General features: G+C 39.6%; 1 protein-coding gene across 1 annotated transcript; it reads left to right on the plus strand.

The window, feature by feature from the left end:
* The first annotated feature begins 38 nt into the window (after window positions 1-38).
* Window positions 39-12571, plus strand: LOC145493076 (nonsense-mediated mRNA decay factor SMG9-like). Its single transcript, XM_081472481.1, has 17 exons — window positions 39-119; window positions 636-731; window positions 1999-2039; window positions 3145-3308; window positions 3600-3733; window positions 4176-4288; window positions 5275-5311; window positions 6075-6149; window positions 6679-6774; window positions 7175-7260; window positions 7800-7865; window positions 8038-8081; window positions 8580-8687; window positions 9438-9542; window positions 10271-10350; window positions 11037-11092; window positions 12060-12571. The coding sequence occupies exons 1-17, from the start codon at window positions 39-41 to the stop codon at window positions 12139-12141; spliced, it is 1464 nt and encodes a 487-aa protein (XP_081328607.1). The 3' UTR covers window positions 12142-12571.
* The last annotated feature ends 4867 nt before the right edge of the window (window positions 12572-17438 follow it).

Below are 17438 nucleotides of genomic sequence, written 5' to 3' on the forward strand. Positions count from 1 at the left end.
TTTGTTTGTCCTTACATGAGGTACCATTTGAATGCAAGATGGAGGACCAAGACAGGGGATTTCGTCGTGGCAGAGGCGGTCGCAGAAGGGAAAGAGGCTTCCGAGAACGGCCTGCAAGGGTAAGAATTACTGACTGCATAATGTGCTTGTAATTTTTATTGTAGTTCCACTGATTACTCATTACCCTCTATATAAACGTATGGCTTTCAGTATTTGTGTTTCAATTATTGAAACAAGCACAAGTAAGTTCGTACCACATCTTTGGTTAAAACTTAACCAATGAATTAAAAATCGTAATAAAAATACATCACATCAAGGTCTATTTGTTATATTTCTAACAAAAGTACCTTTGAGGAGAAGAAATGTTTTAATTTTTAAAAGTAATTAGTAACATAAGAGTAAGCTTATAAAATTTCCACAAACAAATTTTGAAAACTGAGTTGAGCTGGATCACCTATCTAATCAATGTTGGAAAATGTCACGTTTTTTTCAACAACAAGGGAAAAAGGTCACCTGATTATCGAGATTGTAAGGAGGGGGGGGGGGGGGGGAGGGGAGAACTGGCTTCGTGTGCCAACGTTTTTGTCTGGGATTGTTCAGCCTGAAGTAAATCTGTTTAAATTTATTTTCTTCAGGGTAAAGGTGAAGGTCCGACAGGAGCCCACCCAGCGGCAACCTCAGCCTCACCCATGAAGACACCCATTATACTCACCAAATCTTCTGCCGACAGGGTGAGCATTCAAAGCATTTCCCCCTTAATCACGGAGCTGTGCCCTATGATCTAACAGTTGATCCAAGATGTGTAACAGGCTTATATTGCCGGACTTAGCAACTTTTAAATACACAGCAACTTGTTGGGGGTTTCCTTGTCTTTATTACAATGACCTATGTGTGAATTGAAAAAAAAATTACAGTCGCTGAATACGCTTTGCTGTTACTTGCTCAATAGCTATCGCAATATGCCAGTTACTTGCGGTCGTCGCGGTACATATACATCTTATGGGCTTGGCTAGTATTTCCGCCTATTGTATTTAATCATGATAAACAAGTCTATCATACGCATCATATATGTTGTTGTTAAGATGTTCACAAGATGTTATCAACACCTAGAAAAATTTATAACTTATTGAGGGGATTTGATATAAAAAAAACACTGAATGATGCAGGGGTTTCATTAGAAGCCAGCCACCAGGCAAATTAACTGACACAGAGGATGATTTGCCTGCCTGGTTTGATCATCTACAGGATAGTTTTTCATAGAAAGAGGTCCAGTTCAAGTCGTTTTGCCCACCTGTGAAAACCAGTTGACCTCCTGCTGAAGATGTTACTAAAACCCCTGATGATGCCACACAATAAATGATCTGGAGAGAGTGGTCTGGCAGAGAGCAGTCCGGGTTTGAGCCCTGGCCAAGGACATTGTGTTGTGTTCTTGTTTAAGACACTTAACTCTCGCAGTGCCTCTCTCCACCCAGATGTACAAATGAGTACTAGTGAATTAAATACTGAGGGGATAACCCTGCAATGGACTAGCATCCCATTCAGGGCAGAGTAGAAATACTCCTAGTCGCTTCATGCTTCTGAAACCGGGATAAGCTCTGGCCTGATGAGCCACTTGGCTTGTATGCAGGATTTACCTTACAAATTGCAAAATAGCTAGTTCAGATTCCTCACTGCTGTTGCATGTGCTTCTCAAGAATCACACAAAGAAATGTAGATAATAATTTAAGGATAGGTGTATTTGCAGATAATCAAACACTCTTACAAGGTGGTATTGAGTATCATCCTCACTTACAGAATGTACATGCTAGGATCCGAAACAAAATCAACTGAGGACCAAGCTCGTGAAACATATTGAAATACACATTTAAACAGTTTAAATATTACCAGTCTCACTTGTTACTATTCTAAATACCTTACAATGTTACTCCTGTTAGTGGTTACAGGCTGTGGCAATACCATGCTAAAATGCCTCATCTATACATTTTGCTTGTCATGTAGGGACAAGAAACTCCTGTGAAGCAAATCCTGATAAAACCGAGGTAATGCATATACAGTCGAACCTCCCGTAAGCAACCTCCCAAAATGTCAAGCCTAGATGGTCACCTACAGGAGGTGGTCACTTACAAGAGCTTAGACCATATTGGGTCAAAATTTTTCCTCATTAGTATAAGGTAACTGCAGAGACTTACCCCATGTTTTAAATGTTTTATCCATGTGGAAAGTCATGTGAAAAACTATGTTACTGCCCATGGAGAAATTTCTGTCTCTTTTACTATCCAGGAATGCGATAATGTTACAACACCTTAGCTTACTATAAAATTTCCGCTCTGTTATCTGTCAAGCGGTCATTTACAGGAGGTTAGAAACTACAGAAAATTTCAACCTTTTAGCTCTGAAAGTGGTCGCGGTCACTTACAAAAGGTGACAAATATTGAGATTTGACACGGAAAATTTTGGTACTTTGGAAAACTGGTCGCTGATGAGAGGTGGTTGCAACCTGAGGTTCCACTGTATTTTAGAGGCATTTACTTATTAACTAATAGTGACCAATTTTAAAAAGTATGTGCACAAGCCAACTGAAGAAATCATTCTTGAAATCAATTTACTCCAAAATTAGTACGGATCTCTTTCAAATTATAATGTTTCTGAAAAAAATAATTAATGCTCTGTTCATATTACAAACACCTGTGCTTGGTAATTTATAATATACCATGCAGCCTAGTATGTGAATAGATAGTTTTTTTATGTACTTGCATTCCTTGCAAGAGGGCAGTAGAGATTATTTATTATTTAAATGAAAAATTCTTTGTCAATGACGTTGCTCTATAGAGATTTATGCAATGTCTTAGGATTGGCTACTTGAGACCAAATGTTATAACACATATTTTTAAAAAATTAAAATAATTTACCTCAGTCAGGTACACAATCTTGAGCCACATCATCTGTGTAGCTATATAGCAGTTGTGAGGTTTATGTCTTGCTTGCAGGACATGAAAAATTGCAAAGATGCAGATGTCTATTTAATATTTAACATATAGCATAGGGTGGGACTCCATACATGTCATCTGTTTAGCAATGTATGATACTCTAGGTCAAAATTTGAATTTGATCACCTTGGGAACTAAAGATTTTATACTTTGAAAGGGAAACTTTACCAGAGGGCGTGGCCAGACCCAGTGTTCCTCAGCAAGCTGTAGCTCGTGGCAAAACAATTTTATCAGATCACCCAGCAGGCCAAGCAACTGATAGATCTGCAGGTGCTACACAACCTCATGGTATGGGTGGGGCAGCAGCAAGCACAGTCACAGGTAAATTAAAATCATTCATTAAACTTTTCTTCTTGGAGGGCTTTTCAACATTATTACAGGTTGTTGTCATTGAGGTAAAAATTATCAGAGAGGACTTGCTGCCTAAGGTGGCTTATGGTCCCTGGGAGAACTACAAGTATTTAAGGGTGGGACTGTTAACTAAAAGCATTCCTTCAATTTACATGATGTTTTCTTGGAACAAAATAATATACATTCTGTGGTGACAAAGGCATCTGTAAAGTTTCATGCCCAACTCAAAGCTTTTAATCACAATAGTGAATCTCTCTTCAGGAGCAAGTGCAAATGTTGAAGGGATAACTACAAACTTGGCCTCCCTCAAACTTGGTCTTCACAGCCGTGATGGAGCTCCGCAACTGATGAAGTTACTTGATGAAAATCTACAGTGGAATGACACTGCTTTAGAGGTATATATCACATCAAGTGTTTAACTTCAAGTTTACTGTAACAATATTTATGAACTAATTTTATTTGTTTTCAATTTTCTGATTTTGTAAGTAGTTTTAGGTAGATTTGGCAAAGTAGGTTGTTTGGACACAAAATGAGGGCAAGGAAGTATGCAAAATTGTCTAGATACAACCCAGACAGATAATCTGCTGACCATAAAGGAAGTTAACCTGTTAAAACACTTGAAAATCATACCACAAAATGTTTTTTTTTTTGGAATAAATAAATGAGCTTTGCACCTGTAAACATTATTCCATGACTAAGATTTTTGTCTGTTTCAACGATGGTCCTTATTCTCCACATTAAGATACATTATTGCAAGATGGCCATAACTGTGGCCTTTTGTTTGTGTTGTTAGTTATACTAGGAAACTCTCTTTTAACTCTCACTTTTGACATTTAGATCCTTCTTGATCAAACAGACTTCCTGGTGGTGGGCATCATTGGGCCCCAAGGTGCTGGAAAATCAACTGTTCTCTCTGTTTTGGGAGGAGCTGGGCCATTCTCTGACTCGAGGTTTGTTGCTCATCACATTGGCAGGCTGGTGCTTAGCATGTGCAAGTACAACACTTTCAAATGGACAATAGAATCATGCATATCACAGTGTGATGCATGTGAGATGTTTAGAGAGCTGGAAAGAAGTGCAAGATTTGCTCAAGGCATAGTTCAGAGCAATGTTCTCTAGCTTCTCGAGTGCTCTCCAAACTTCCCAAGTGCATCAAAGTGTGATGATGCACAACAACAAGCATGAATCCATTTGTTTTACAACATTGCCAATGGAAATAGATGCATCATATGCAATTATTGACAATGTGTGTGAGAAAAAATTCTCTGGCAAAGTGAAGTTACCATTGCTGATGCTATGAGCTGTGTGCATCATTGAATTATGATACATGCTTTTCTATATTGAGTTTATAATGTGTTGCAAGGTTTCACACAAAAAAAGCACTACAGCCAGTGTAAAAAATGCTTTTAAGACAACATGCTATTGTAGCAATCTGGGGTAAGAATCATGTAAGCAGTCTTTTTGTACATTGCCGTATTTAGATATTTATTTAAAAAAGTTACCGGTACTTAACAATATTGAAATATATTTAATAAGTAAAGTGATTTTCGTTTTTAATGTATCTATTCCCCATAATCTATTTTAACTCTTACTTCTAATAATCTTGTGGCATTCCTGCTAATTCATTGTTATCATCCCGTGGAACAGGTATGAGATCACACTCAACGGCATGCAAAGAAAGTTGTGTCTGATAACCTGGGGGATTTTTCAGTCAGGGTACTGGATTCTATCCTTTGCTTGCCTGATGGGCAAGAGAATTTAAGAAAAAATAAGCAAGAAATTTGATTTTAAGTAAAGACTAAGCAAGAAATTTTGGGGGGCTAGTGAGAATGACTTTTTGGCTAGTACACCATAGCTACAGCTTGCCCAAAGGATAAGCATGAAAATTGGTTTTCTTTGCACCCTGAGTAAGTAAACTCTTATGTTGATATTTAAGGTCTCCCTTATTTCCTGTGCAGTCAAGACAAGTCCAGGTTAGTTTACACCTTATTAGTCTAAAATATCAGACGTCCCACCCTAATCTATGTCCACCTCTGGGGTGAGGGCAAGAAAATGTCTGTCAATTAAGACTAGTACCACATTCAGTTGAAGATAAAATGTAGCAGGATCTTGCCAAACTGCCCCTGGGTCAAGCCTGGCACATAGGATTTTTTTGCTAATAAATTAAAGGCACAGTTTTTAATCTTGGAAGTTCTAACTTGATTATTTTTTTGATGACAAACTTTATAACGTAAATTTGTCCTTTGAATTAAAAATAGAATAAAAGGTTTTCCAATCACAGTTCTGTGGGCATGATAATTAATTACTGATAATTAGGTCCTTATGTGACCATGAAGACCGTCTTATCCCAGACAAGAAGAGTCTATTCTCAAAGGCAGCACCAATTGAAAGTTGTAGCAAGATGTTTTTGAGAAAATCTAGGGCCAAAAGGAGGGAGAAAGCTGAAATGGGGTGTACATACACAACTTGTTTAGCTCCTTCCCCTTGACATTTGCATCTCGCTACAGGCCTGCTCAAGGAATTACTAAGACATTGACCCAAGAAATTGGTTGATTGATTGATTGATTTGTTGGTTGGTAGGTTGGTTGGTTGATTGATTGATTGATTGATTGATTGATTGATTGATGATTGATTGATTGATTGATGATTGATTGATTGATTGATTGATTGATTGATTGATTGATATGTTGGTTGGTCGGTTGGGTGGTTGATTGATTGATTGTGTGTTATGCTTAGGAGGATGGAATAAATCAGACTTCTGGTATTGACCTGGCTGTAACACAAGAGAGAGTGATCCTTTTGGATACTCAGGTGCAGTAGTTAAACCGCATTGAGTCAATTTCATAAGGCTAACAACATTCCAAATATTTCCACTCTGGAGTATTGCCCTGAAATGGCCACATACATTTATCATTCACACTACGCCACATGAAGGGAGGTCTGGGCTCAACCCTTGGTCAAGTTCATTTTATTTATTGGGCAAGATATTTTGATTGTTCAATCCGGAAGGGGGTGGGGTAGGGGGTTTGTGGGAGTGACATGACTAAATGTCGAAGAGGGGTAGCTTGTGATGGACTAGCAACCTATCCAGGGGAGGGGGAGGGGTGGGTAACAATAGAAGGTTAACCACTTACTATTAAGTTAAACTTATGCCTTGATTTAAATTAAATTTTTTTTGCTCTCATTTCTTCTACTTCCTACTGAGAGCAGTCTTATCAGTTTGAAAACAAGATGACATATGCCTGCCACATATACTTGAATGTAACATTGCTGTTTATTGTCCAATTCATTGAGTATAAAAAAATTATCTTGTAGTTCTTCTTTTCTTCCTCAAATTCAGCCACTTTTGAGTGCAGCATTGTTAGACCACCTGATCCACCATGATCGCAACATTCCTCCTGAGTATACCTCTCCGGAAAACTACAATGAAATTCAGGTAATTGCTTCTAAAACGTTTTTGTCCTGCATGGGACATGAGGCTACAAATTTTACGTCTACTAGTTACATTGCCCACTGCATTATTTTGCATGCTCTGTGTCATGGTTTGCAGAGGTGTAGTGATACTGTAGTTGAATCTGGCTTACCAGAACCTGCACACTATGTTGATGTCATCCAGATTCAGTGATCTAAGTTGCACTATTTATACTGCAAGATTTGTAAACTTATACAGTCAATTTAAGCCTCATTAAGTGGCCACCCTCAGGGAAATGGGAGGTGGCCACTCAAATATATGCAAGCTTGCTCTCAAGCTATGTTCCAGTATGAATAAACCTAAAAATATTTGTGTCCTCAAAGTGCACTGTATACGTCAATCTCATGTATTGCCTTTTGTCCAGTCATTGCAGATTGTGACCTTCTTGTTAACTGTCTGTCACGTGATTCTCGTTGTGCAAGATTGGTTCGCAGACCTCAACATAATAAGGTATTATTAGTTGCCAGCTGCGATTATTAGCTTCAATGGTGTAATAGTATGATAAAAGCACTCTGGATCAAGAGCTTGAATCCTGCTGTGTTTGGGTGAGGTAAATAATACCAGATTTGTTAGCTACAACATTTAAACAACATGCTGATTGGAGGGAGAGGGGAGGGGTGGGGTGGTAGGAAGGTTTGGGTCAAGTTGTGATACCTGTTTGATTTATACCTTGTAAACCAAATTTGCAGTTAATAAATCATCTCGCCAAAAATATGCTGAACCAAGGCTCAAGGAAATTCGCCCAATAATTATTAGCTGGCTGAAGTGTATCAAAAGGCATGATTGGTTATAACAATAATTATTATTGTTTTTCTCTATTGCACAAAAAGCAAGCATATCTACAGTACAGAAGCAGCTTGTTGCATTTTATTCTTTTCTAATGGAACATGTATCGACAATACAAGTTTTAAATTTTTTTTTTTTTTTTTTTCGGAATCAGTGTACTGTTATTCTGAAATCATATTCATCCACAAGTGTTATTCTTCCAGACTTCTAAAAACAGCTGAGATGTTGAAGCCATCTTCCGCGAGTCATACTACACATGAGTCCTCTGGGTAAGGAAATTTTTCAAGGATTGCTTTAATACAGGTGTTTTTTAACAAATGTGGATCACGTATTAAGAAATTAATATTTAGACTTTTAGAATGTTTGAACTGGCGAAATAATTGGTTTGTAATTATTAATGAATTGACTATGATTTTAAATTTTCACTCTTTTGTTAAACAGTTTAGGATCCTCAGAAGATTCTGATGAACATTATCCTAATATAGGTAAGACACGTGTTTTTTGTAGTTTGTGAACATTTTTTTCTACCTTCTTCGCAAGGATCCATCCCCATGAGGTTGCTTCCATGCATGGTATGTCAGGTAGGTAAGTGGCGGATCTGTGAGGGGCCCAGGCCCACCCCCCCCCCTTTATTTTGGGTAAAAACAAAAGAAATCGCACAAGGAAGAAAAGCCAGCAGGGCAAGCATACCCCCCCCCCCCCCTTTAGCTCAAGGTCTGGATCCACCACTGGTAACTACAGTTTTAGAAGTTTAGTTTTCAGGAATGTTTGTTCTTAGCGGAGCGTGGAAATTTTCTAGACTGAATTGTTTGGATCTCTAGCAGAGCATCCAAAAATTTTGAAAATACTTGTATGGAGGCAGCGTGTCCGAGTGGTTTGGGTATCGGACTTGAAATTCACAGTTATCCACTTTCACTGTCACAGTTCCTGACAGCAAGAATCAAGTACTCCACACTAAGTTGAATGGCGTTTGTTCTTTGCAGTGTTTGTGTACAACAAAGCCACCAGAGAGGATTTTCACCATGAAAACCTCAGCTCCATGCATTGTGTAACCGGCAGTTTGTTTCAGCATTCCAGATTAAAGCTACAAAGTAAGTCTTGTCTGGCTGTGAGACGTTGCAAGTGTGAGGCTCTGTCCACACTAACGCTGGAAGAATTTGAAAACGGAAGTTTCACTCTGAAAATGCATCAACTGCTTTCCGTCCACTCTACTCCGGAGGAATTTAAAAACGCAACAATCACCGGTCATTTTGGTTTTGTGTTTGAGGAAAACTCGTTCAGGGAAATCACATGCTGATCGTGACGTCATCGTTTTCGAAAAGCTCCGTTTTTAAATTCCTCCGGTTTGAAGGGCGTTTTCGAAAAGCTCCGTTTTCGTGACGGATAAGTGTGGACCGTAGGCTTAACCGTAGCAATGAAGCAGCGTTTTTAAATTTCTCCGGCGTAGTTTGGACGCTTCCTGAAAGGTTCAAAATGCAGTGTTTGGAACACCACTGTGGACCTATTAAACAAGAAAGACCGTGTTTGACCAAATTTCTAGACACCAAGAAGAGAGTTGAAAATACGACGCGTAGCGGAGTATTTTTGACGAGCTTCGAGTCTGGATAGATAAACTGACAGCTGGGGATTGTTCAAAATTTTAACTGTCAACCGAGAAATAGCGCGTTTTTTTTTTTCTAAGAGCTGAGAAAAGGGAACTGAAAGCTGAAAAACCGCCAAAAATTGAACTGATTACTGAACGTTTGCACCGCCCTTTCCGAGACCTTGGTTGTCTGGAACGATGAGAGGCGGTTGCGCATAGTTTTTTCATATTTAAATGTCTGTTATTCCAACTGTTTCAGGTGGTATTTCACTGTTGAGCTCCAGCTTGATGCCTTACAGGACTCTTCTGACGTCTTGTGATGATATGAACATCTATGTTGTACCGCTCTATCGTCCACATGGAGGTAAAATACAAAACTGGGTTGCTGACATTTTGTGTTTCAGTAAAGCCTATCAAGCCATTGGTTTTCAAAAGATATTTGTTTTATGGAGCTTAAGTTGTAGAATCTCAGTATCCATCAAAACAGTTGTAAACATTGCAGTGAACCAATCAGATTTCGTAACAGCGTGCAACTCGTGCCAAGCGCGGGAAAACTTGCGATCGGTCCCAAGCGTGGAAAACTAGTGTCAACAAATGAAACCCGCGCCAAGAGCAGGAAAACATGGTAACGAGAAAGTATGCAACTAGTGCCAAACGCGGGAAAGCTGGTATCAACCAGGTCATGATTGCCTTTTGTTTCGTTTCTGATTGGTCCAAGGAAACGCTGGTAACAGATTTTCTTGACCAGCTGTAGAATTTAGCAGAAGAAGAAAGGGAACGCAATCACTTTGGCAGTTGACTGAAAACTACTCTGACTGCCACTATAACCCTCCCTTTGACATGCTTCTTTCTCGTGGTATGGGTTGAGGTACGAACAGAGGGCAGAAATTTGAGCCTGAGATGAGACACTTCAAGCTCTGATTAGCTTCTTTTAGAATCACAGAATTTGCTTTTGGTTTTCTGGTCACGTCAGTTTAAGTTTGATATACATTACTCACGGCGAAACGTTAGGAAACATGATTCGAATGTAGCAGTTTTCTTATTAGTTATATAATTGTCCAATTGTTTCTGTCTGTTTTTTTTTTTTACAAGGGAATGGAATATGCACCAAATCGCCGACTTATCAAGGAAATCCAAGCTTTGATGTGGTTTTACACAGCCTCCGGAATCAGGTCACATCACTGTTGTATTTATGATCTGTTTAAGAAACAGATAGCATTTTATGCGCCGTCCCTGAACCAGACAGATTGAAAACGCAAGATTACAAATGCCACCTTTTGAATAATCAAGCTTGATTTAGCTCCTGCTGTGTTTTACTTTGCTGTTTGATTTTGTTGCTATAAAAATATGAATGTAGTGTATGTATGTCTTTTTTGCTGTCATTGACTATGGCGGTGGCCAACCAGAAAGCTCTTGCTACTTTGCTACCGCTCACATATAAATTTTATTTCCCCGCCGTCTTTATATTTCTTAGTAGCCCTTTTCACGGTTACCTTTGCTTATTTGCATTACAATAAAATCTAGCTTGTATGTGAGGCAATTTTGGGCTATTTTGTAGTCTTAGCCCGAAATTGCCTCGCATCTAAGTTGGATTACATTGTAATGCAAATGAGAAAAATTAACTGTGAAAAGGGCTATTATTTTTAAATCTAAATGCCCTATATGGTGTAAATGAAGAATTGAATTGAATTGAATTGAACAAATTGGTTGTCGAGTTTGCTTACACTAGCCGCATTTTTGTTTTTTTCTTCTTGTCGCGAAATGTTTTGTTTATGTCGAGCCAAATTTAAGAGACACTTGGAAATTTGTTCCACATTCTGTCGTTTTTAATATATGTATGTTGATGTTTTATTTGCAGATCTTTTCTGTGCACCGACATCTCCTTACTCACCATTCACTTACTGAAAGAAATTGGTGAGTTTGTCTTGAAGTGTCTTTGGTACATCAAAGTTTTATGTCACGCTGTTTTTAGACATTTCTTTCACGCTCGGTATATCAAAGTGTCGCGTGATGATCCTGACCACGTTGGGGACGGACAATTATTTTTACAGGGAGGTGGGGTGGGCAATTACCCGGGGCTTGAATTTTTTCTCAACCCAAGGTTGTGCAAGATTATTTTGCGTGTTTGTGTGGGCAAAAGCTTGTGGATGAATTTTTTTTAAAGTCAAACACAGAACCTGGTTAGTAGAGAGGACTTGCTCGAGTGTTTTTTTTTTTTTTTTCATATATGGCTCCCCTCACACGATTTTTTTGGCGGAGAGTTTTTGCTGTGCAGAATTTCTTTTTGGAAATTGGTCCCCCTCAAAAAAAAAAAAACGGTCCGTCCATAATTTGTGTGATTATGTCACGCTGCTTCTAGCACGCGCGCTCCGTCAGGTTGTAAGCATTCCTGTCACACTAGGTCACTTTGTTATATGCGATTCTGTCAAGCTAAGCCATTTAAGTTCGTTCGGGATTCGGAGTTTTACGGTGTGATAACTAGGAATATTGACTATTAGTATAAATCTACTAGCGTTCTATCACGAATGCCGTTCTCTGATTGGCCACGCTACTCACTATCTATTCTGTAATAGATAGTGAGTAACGTAGCAGTGTGCCCTTGTTAACAAAATGACGGCCGCTTCTTGGCGTTTTCGAAGTGTCTGTGAAGAGGATTTAGATTAAGTTTTGAACGAATAGTAGATTTATACTAAAACAGTTACATTATTCGCTTTCGATTTCTATCGCGCGATAGTTGACTTGGGCCTCGTCAACTATCACGCGATAGAAATCTCGAGCTCATAATCTAATTGTTTAATAGAAAAAGTGTGCCGCTTTGAGAGGAAGAGAAATCATTTTCACGTGAGACCTTAATCAGTGATTTTCTTTTTTAATTCTTAAGGTTCCATTTTGCTGCTCGTTCGTGGGAAACTGTCAGGAAGTCAAGTTTGATCTCAGAGTACAACAGGCTCCTTTGTACTTGACCTACTGTATACAGACGAGGTAAAGACGACGCTTTCTCCGCAACGTAGAGAAGTGCACGGTCTGCTATGGAAAGAAGTACATTGCGACTTTTGGAAATATCAGTTAAAGTTGAAGTCCAGTTTTCATGAGATTTTTCTTGGAAAATAATAAAAGAACTAAGAAGTAAACCTTAGACAGACATTTCCGCAAATGGCACATCCGAGAGTGGTTTTAGCTGTCATGGAACCTCGGTGAGCTAGCGAGGCGAAACCGAAGTAAGCCCGAAGAACGAGGCCGAAGCCCTGAGGGGCCGAAGCTCGCTCGGAGAAGCAGTAAAGAAGTGGTCTTCCTTGGAGAAAGTTGTCGCTTAAGTGTAAATACTCTTTTTGTTTTTTTTCCAAAAGACACTTTAAAAAATATGTGGAAATAAATTTATTTATTGATTTCAAAGCTTGGTGGAGTAGTTTTTGGTTTGAGATAATGAATATAGTCCTTGATAATACAGAGAAACAGCAGCAATTTTGGCTCAGAAATGTAAAGAAGATACCGAATGGAACGGGAAGAGGATGGTTGCGATCCTGAGTCACTCACAAATTGACTAGTCCGGTTTCTGTTTTGTTTGTTTGTTTTTTTTCTTACGTGTCATGAACTAACTTTTGCCATGTCATGCATCATGCTCTCCTCTGTAACCCCCCCCCCCCCAAAAAAAAAAGGGGGCGGGGGGGTGTTGGGGTTTTTGGTTTTACCGTGTTGGTCATTTTCTTGGATCGCTTTTTTTGGGGGAGGGGCGCTTTAAAATATCCTGAAAATGTCGTGAACCCTCAAAAAAGGAAAAGTACACGTATCGCTGCTGTATCAAGCTTGGTGGATTTGCAGTTTTAATAACATAAAAATAAAATTAAAAAACATATAACCTTTAATTACCCTCGGCAGTGTTTATAGGCTAGTAGGGCCGAGCAAACAACTGAAACAAATAATTCAAATTGAACATCCCAACTGGCCGGAGGCAAACCAGTTGGCCATTTACAAGTGTGGCCGAAGATTTGAACTCGGGGCCACTGTGAAACAAATCCAAGTAGTGGTCAAAGCGGAACTCGAACCGATCACTCGACCACGCTGCCTGATCATTATGTTGGGCGGTTTTTCATTTTGCGCTAGCAATTTTTCTGGCTTTTTTTGGATTTCAAAGCCATTTAGAGCCGGTTTCTAGCAGGCGTCAATCCCCATGACGTGTTGCTCTAAAAATAGCTTCTATTGTCTGTCTGTGTAGACTGTCTGTGACGCAGGCTATGGTCTATTTATATAAATAAACGCCCACTAGGGGAGTACGTATTTTCTGCAGTGATCCCAGACGCTTGTTAACAAGAAGACTCTGCTTTGCACGTACTGTTCTCTTGCACCAGGCCTGTTCTTATACAGTAGTCAAAGTGGTTTTAAAGTGAGGTGTGCTCTTCGCAGATTGGTATCGCTGGTAAGTGTCAGGGTTCTTTTATTTTAGATATGTAAGCTGTTTCATGAAAGTGACCTCAAATTCATGTATGTTTATCAGGAGTGCCATCAGGAATTTTCAATAGTTTTGATCAGCGAAAACTCTATACTCGATTAAAGTAAGTAGGTCAATAAGCAAAGAGAGTGAACTAATGAACTTGTAGCCCTCTATCATGCAATGCTGTGTATATCATCTGCAATGCGGTGCTTTTAAAAATTGCAGCGGACTGTCGTTCCGCGCCTAGGGACCCGTCCTCCTTTCGCCGGAGAAATTTAAAAACGGCGAGTTCACTCTGATAAATGCATCAAATGTTTTCCGTCCACATTTACACCGGAAAAATTTGGAAACGCAACAATCTCCGGTCATTTTGGATTTGTGTTTGGGGAAAATCACATGATTATTGTGACGTCATCGTTTTCAAAAAGCTCCGTTTTCAAAATGTTTTCCGTCCACTCTAAAACGCAAAGCCGACCTCTTTGAAAAGCGTTTTCGAAAAGCTCCGCCGGTTTTCGTGACAGATTAGTGTGAAATGTAGGCCATACCGTGAAAATGAAGCTGGGCTATGAAATTTATCCGGCGTAGTGTGAACGGGCGTAATACTTTGCAGCGCGTCCACCAGCGTGCAGACGGCGTCTTTTATTTCTCTTGTCAGTTCAGTTTTCGACTTGCAAATAGTGAACGCGTGGAAGTCTGCACCTGCGCAGGCCGCGCCAATACGCGTTCAGCCTACCGTATACTACATACTCTTGAGCTATCGATTTTTGTTTTCTCCCGGTGAGGAATTCGAACAACACGAAGTTGCTGTTGTGTTACACCAGGACAGCGCTTTACATCATGGTCAGTTTTTGAATATGACTGAACAGTTTATTTACGGCACTTTCTAATGGATCTTTGTTTTGATAAGACGCTCTTGCCAAATCTGCCCAGTCTCATATCCCACAAGCGCCGTTGCTGGGTGACCTAGGTTTAGTTCCATGCCAAAGTTTTCGCTGTTCGACTAACCTGCTTTGGAAAATTTGACAAACAAAGCAATTAATTGGCGTACTAAATACCAAACCGAGACTCTATAGTATATTTGCGTTCTAGCATAACAGGTAAATGCAGCCGTTTTGGTTGGTACAGTGCCCACTCGGGTCAATAGAAGGGTTAAATACACAATGTCAAAACTTCTGTAAGGCTGATGTAACAAGAAGCCATATCTTCTTCTTGGGAGTTTTCGGGATACGGGTTAATTAGGTAAAAGATTAACGGGATATTCCGAGAAAATTCATGGATATCGGATATTCAGAACAGATAACTAGATCTCTGATTATGAATAGAGCTAGAGGTCAGGGACGGAAATATAGGATAGCCCTCATGGGATTCGCTCCACTGAACCTCCTTGTTTGCAGGAGGATTGTAGGGCCTTCCTCATTGACGCAAGAAAAGTCACATGATTAGTAGCGAACGCGTGGGAAATACTCAGTTGACGCATCACTGAGTATCGAGCGATATTTGGACAACTGAGAACCAAAACAAAACTGGAAAAAATAAAATTGTGACTAAGCAACTTCGTTTACGGAGGTTTTCGCAATCAATTTCTAAGGGTTTCACCTTTCCATTTGGGTTGGTCAGTTCACAGACGTTTCTCATCTTTTCCTGCGAGTTGTTATGTTTTCCTTCGAGCGCGCCAGCAACTTCTATTTTTGTCTTTCCCAAGCCCCACCCCGTTTCGTTTTGGCTAGTTTACAGTCCCCAGTGCTTGCTTTATGTCTCGCTTGCACCTCGACGAACTGGAGAAAACATGAAGGGTCTGTGGACAAGCTATTGGGGTCAGGGTTTTTAAACTCCTTGGAAGAACTAGTCTTTTAGTGGTGCTGCCATTCTGAACAACGTAAGTGGTACTAATATTCTTTTTCACCTAAAATGTGCATTTTGTCGATCCGAAAACACTGAGCAGGCATTTAACCGTAGAAATCCCCAACTGTTTGATATAGATAGCTCACCTGAAAATTATTTCAAGAGGCACCCTACGGATCGTTTCATCGACAAATTGGCTGTTCCGAAGTCCGCAACTTTTCGGGATATGAGAAATTTAAATCCGTTATCTTCGTACTAATACAAAATGTCGTTTTGAGTACCAAAAAAAGACCTAAAGTTTTCGGAAAATGGACAAAAAGCCATTATAAATTAGAGAAGACTCAAGTTCTCCTGGTATGACCCCCAAAAGAGCTTTAAATTCATTTCATTAAATGCTGCTAGTGCAGTAGTTTACATTTCATCATTATTTTGTCATCTGCCTGGTTGTTTTTCGATTCTGCAATGACAGGTGTCTTCGTGTACGTATTTAAATTTCTTTAGAGTGCCGATCCATACCGGCTCTGTTATCACTTCATTTCTTCTACAGATCAGGTATAATTTTGCCTGATCAAGAAGGTCAATTAATATAAGTAAATATGTGAAGAAAAGATTGATCATCGCAGTTATACACATAACTTAAGCAGTTGTGAAATTAAAGCCTAAAAAAATTCAGACCTGAACGGGATTCGAACCCATGACCTCTGCGATACTTGTGCAGTGCTCTACCAACTGAGCTATCAAGCCAGCTGGGAGCTGGTCACATTCTGAGATCTTAATATGCCCGTAGACGGTGAAGAATGCAAGTAATATACGAAATATCATATATTTGAACTACGGAGAAAGATATGAAGACATGGTTGATCATCGCAGTTATGCACGCAACTTAAGCAGCTGTGAAATTAAAGCCTGAAAAACATTCAGGCCTGAACGGGATTCGAACCCATGACCTCTGCGATACCGGTGCAGTGCTCTACCAACTGAGCTATCAAGCTTAGTAAGCTGAGTGTATGAGCTAGTAGGTACTGAGCTATAAGTAAATGCGTCAAGTTTCCGTGTTTTGTTGTCAATGCGTTGTTTTCTGAAATTTAGTTTGAAGGAGAAAACGACTTAGGGGACTAAACGAGGACGTCGCGCGTTATTGTGGGTTATGTAGAGACCAGAACTAGTTACGTATTCGTCGAAAAATGAAAGGAATTGCACATTTATATGCCATGCATGGTACCAGCAAAAGAAAGCAAATGGCGTGTTGCTGTTGGATTGCGTATATTTCGAGGCTAGGAGAGCATATGACGACGAATATAGAATACAGCAGCACCATTTGGTCCCGTGATGTCTATTGCCTCACATCTTAGAGTAGATCTTGCTCAATCTGACTATAGGTATTATATGAACTTGATATTTACTGAAATGGCACCAGAGATAAATATTGACTGAACTGAATAGTAAAGAGCGCTCTTTATCACACAAACTGCACGACTTGAGTCCGAGAGTCGAGGATAATTTCTTCAGTTGAGTCTAGTTTTTCTTGACTTACAGGGATTAAGTCAGTGCTACAATTTCTCTTCAAATTTTACACTGATCAACGCCAAAGGTTTAACAGCAAGAATAGTCTATCGAGAGGGCAGTCTGTTACGAATACTTCGCAATTCGGCCAGCCATCCAAAATTTCGGTCTCCCAATCTGTGCCCCGGCCCCGGGGATAGACGCTAAGTGGTCATTTGGAAGAGAACCCCCGACCAGGTACAGGATAAAAATTAATTAATTCGTGTTTTGATACCTGTCCAACACGTTACGTTACTATTGCCAAACTAGCTAGCCTTCGGTAAAATTTCCAACGAAAATCGACAGCATTGCATGCAGGAAAGACTTTTAACAATAACATTTTTTTTCAAGAATCGTTGACTTATAGAGGAAAAACTCTTGAAAGGAAATCCAGTGGTTACACCTTTTTAAAATGGCATAAAAGCCTTTGCTCCTCCCTCATTTTTT

The sequence above is a fragment of the Orbicella franksi genome, chromosome 7 (genome assembly GCF_964199315.1).
Source record: "Orbicella franksi chromosome 7, jaOrbFran1.1, whole genome shotgun sequence".
Taxonomy (NCBI): domain Eukaryota; kingdom Metazoa; phylum Cnidaria; class Anthozoa; order Scleractinia; family Merulinidae; genus Orbicella; species Orbicella franksi.

Coding starts and splice junctions, on each gene's coding strand:
- LOC145493076 (XM_081472481.1), top strand. CDS start 39: ATGGAGGACCAAGACAGGGGATTTCGTCGTGGCAGAGGCGGTCGCAGA. Junction 2,040..3,144: donor CAAATCCTGATAAAACCGAG/GTAATGCATATA, acceptor ATACTTTGAAAG/GGAAACTTTACCAGAGGGCG. Junction 6,150..6,678: donor TGATCCTTTTGGATACTCAG/GTGCAGTAGTTA, acceptor CCTCAAATTCAG/CCACTTTTGAGTGCAGCATT.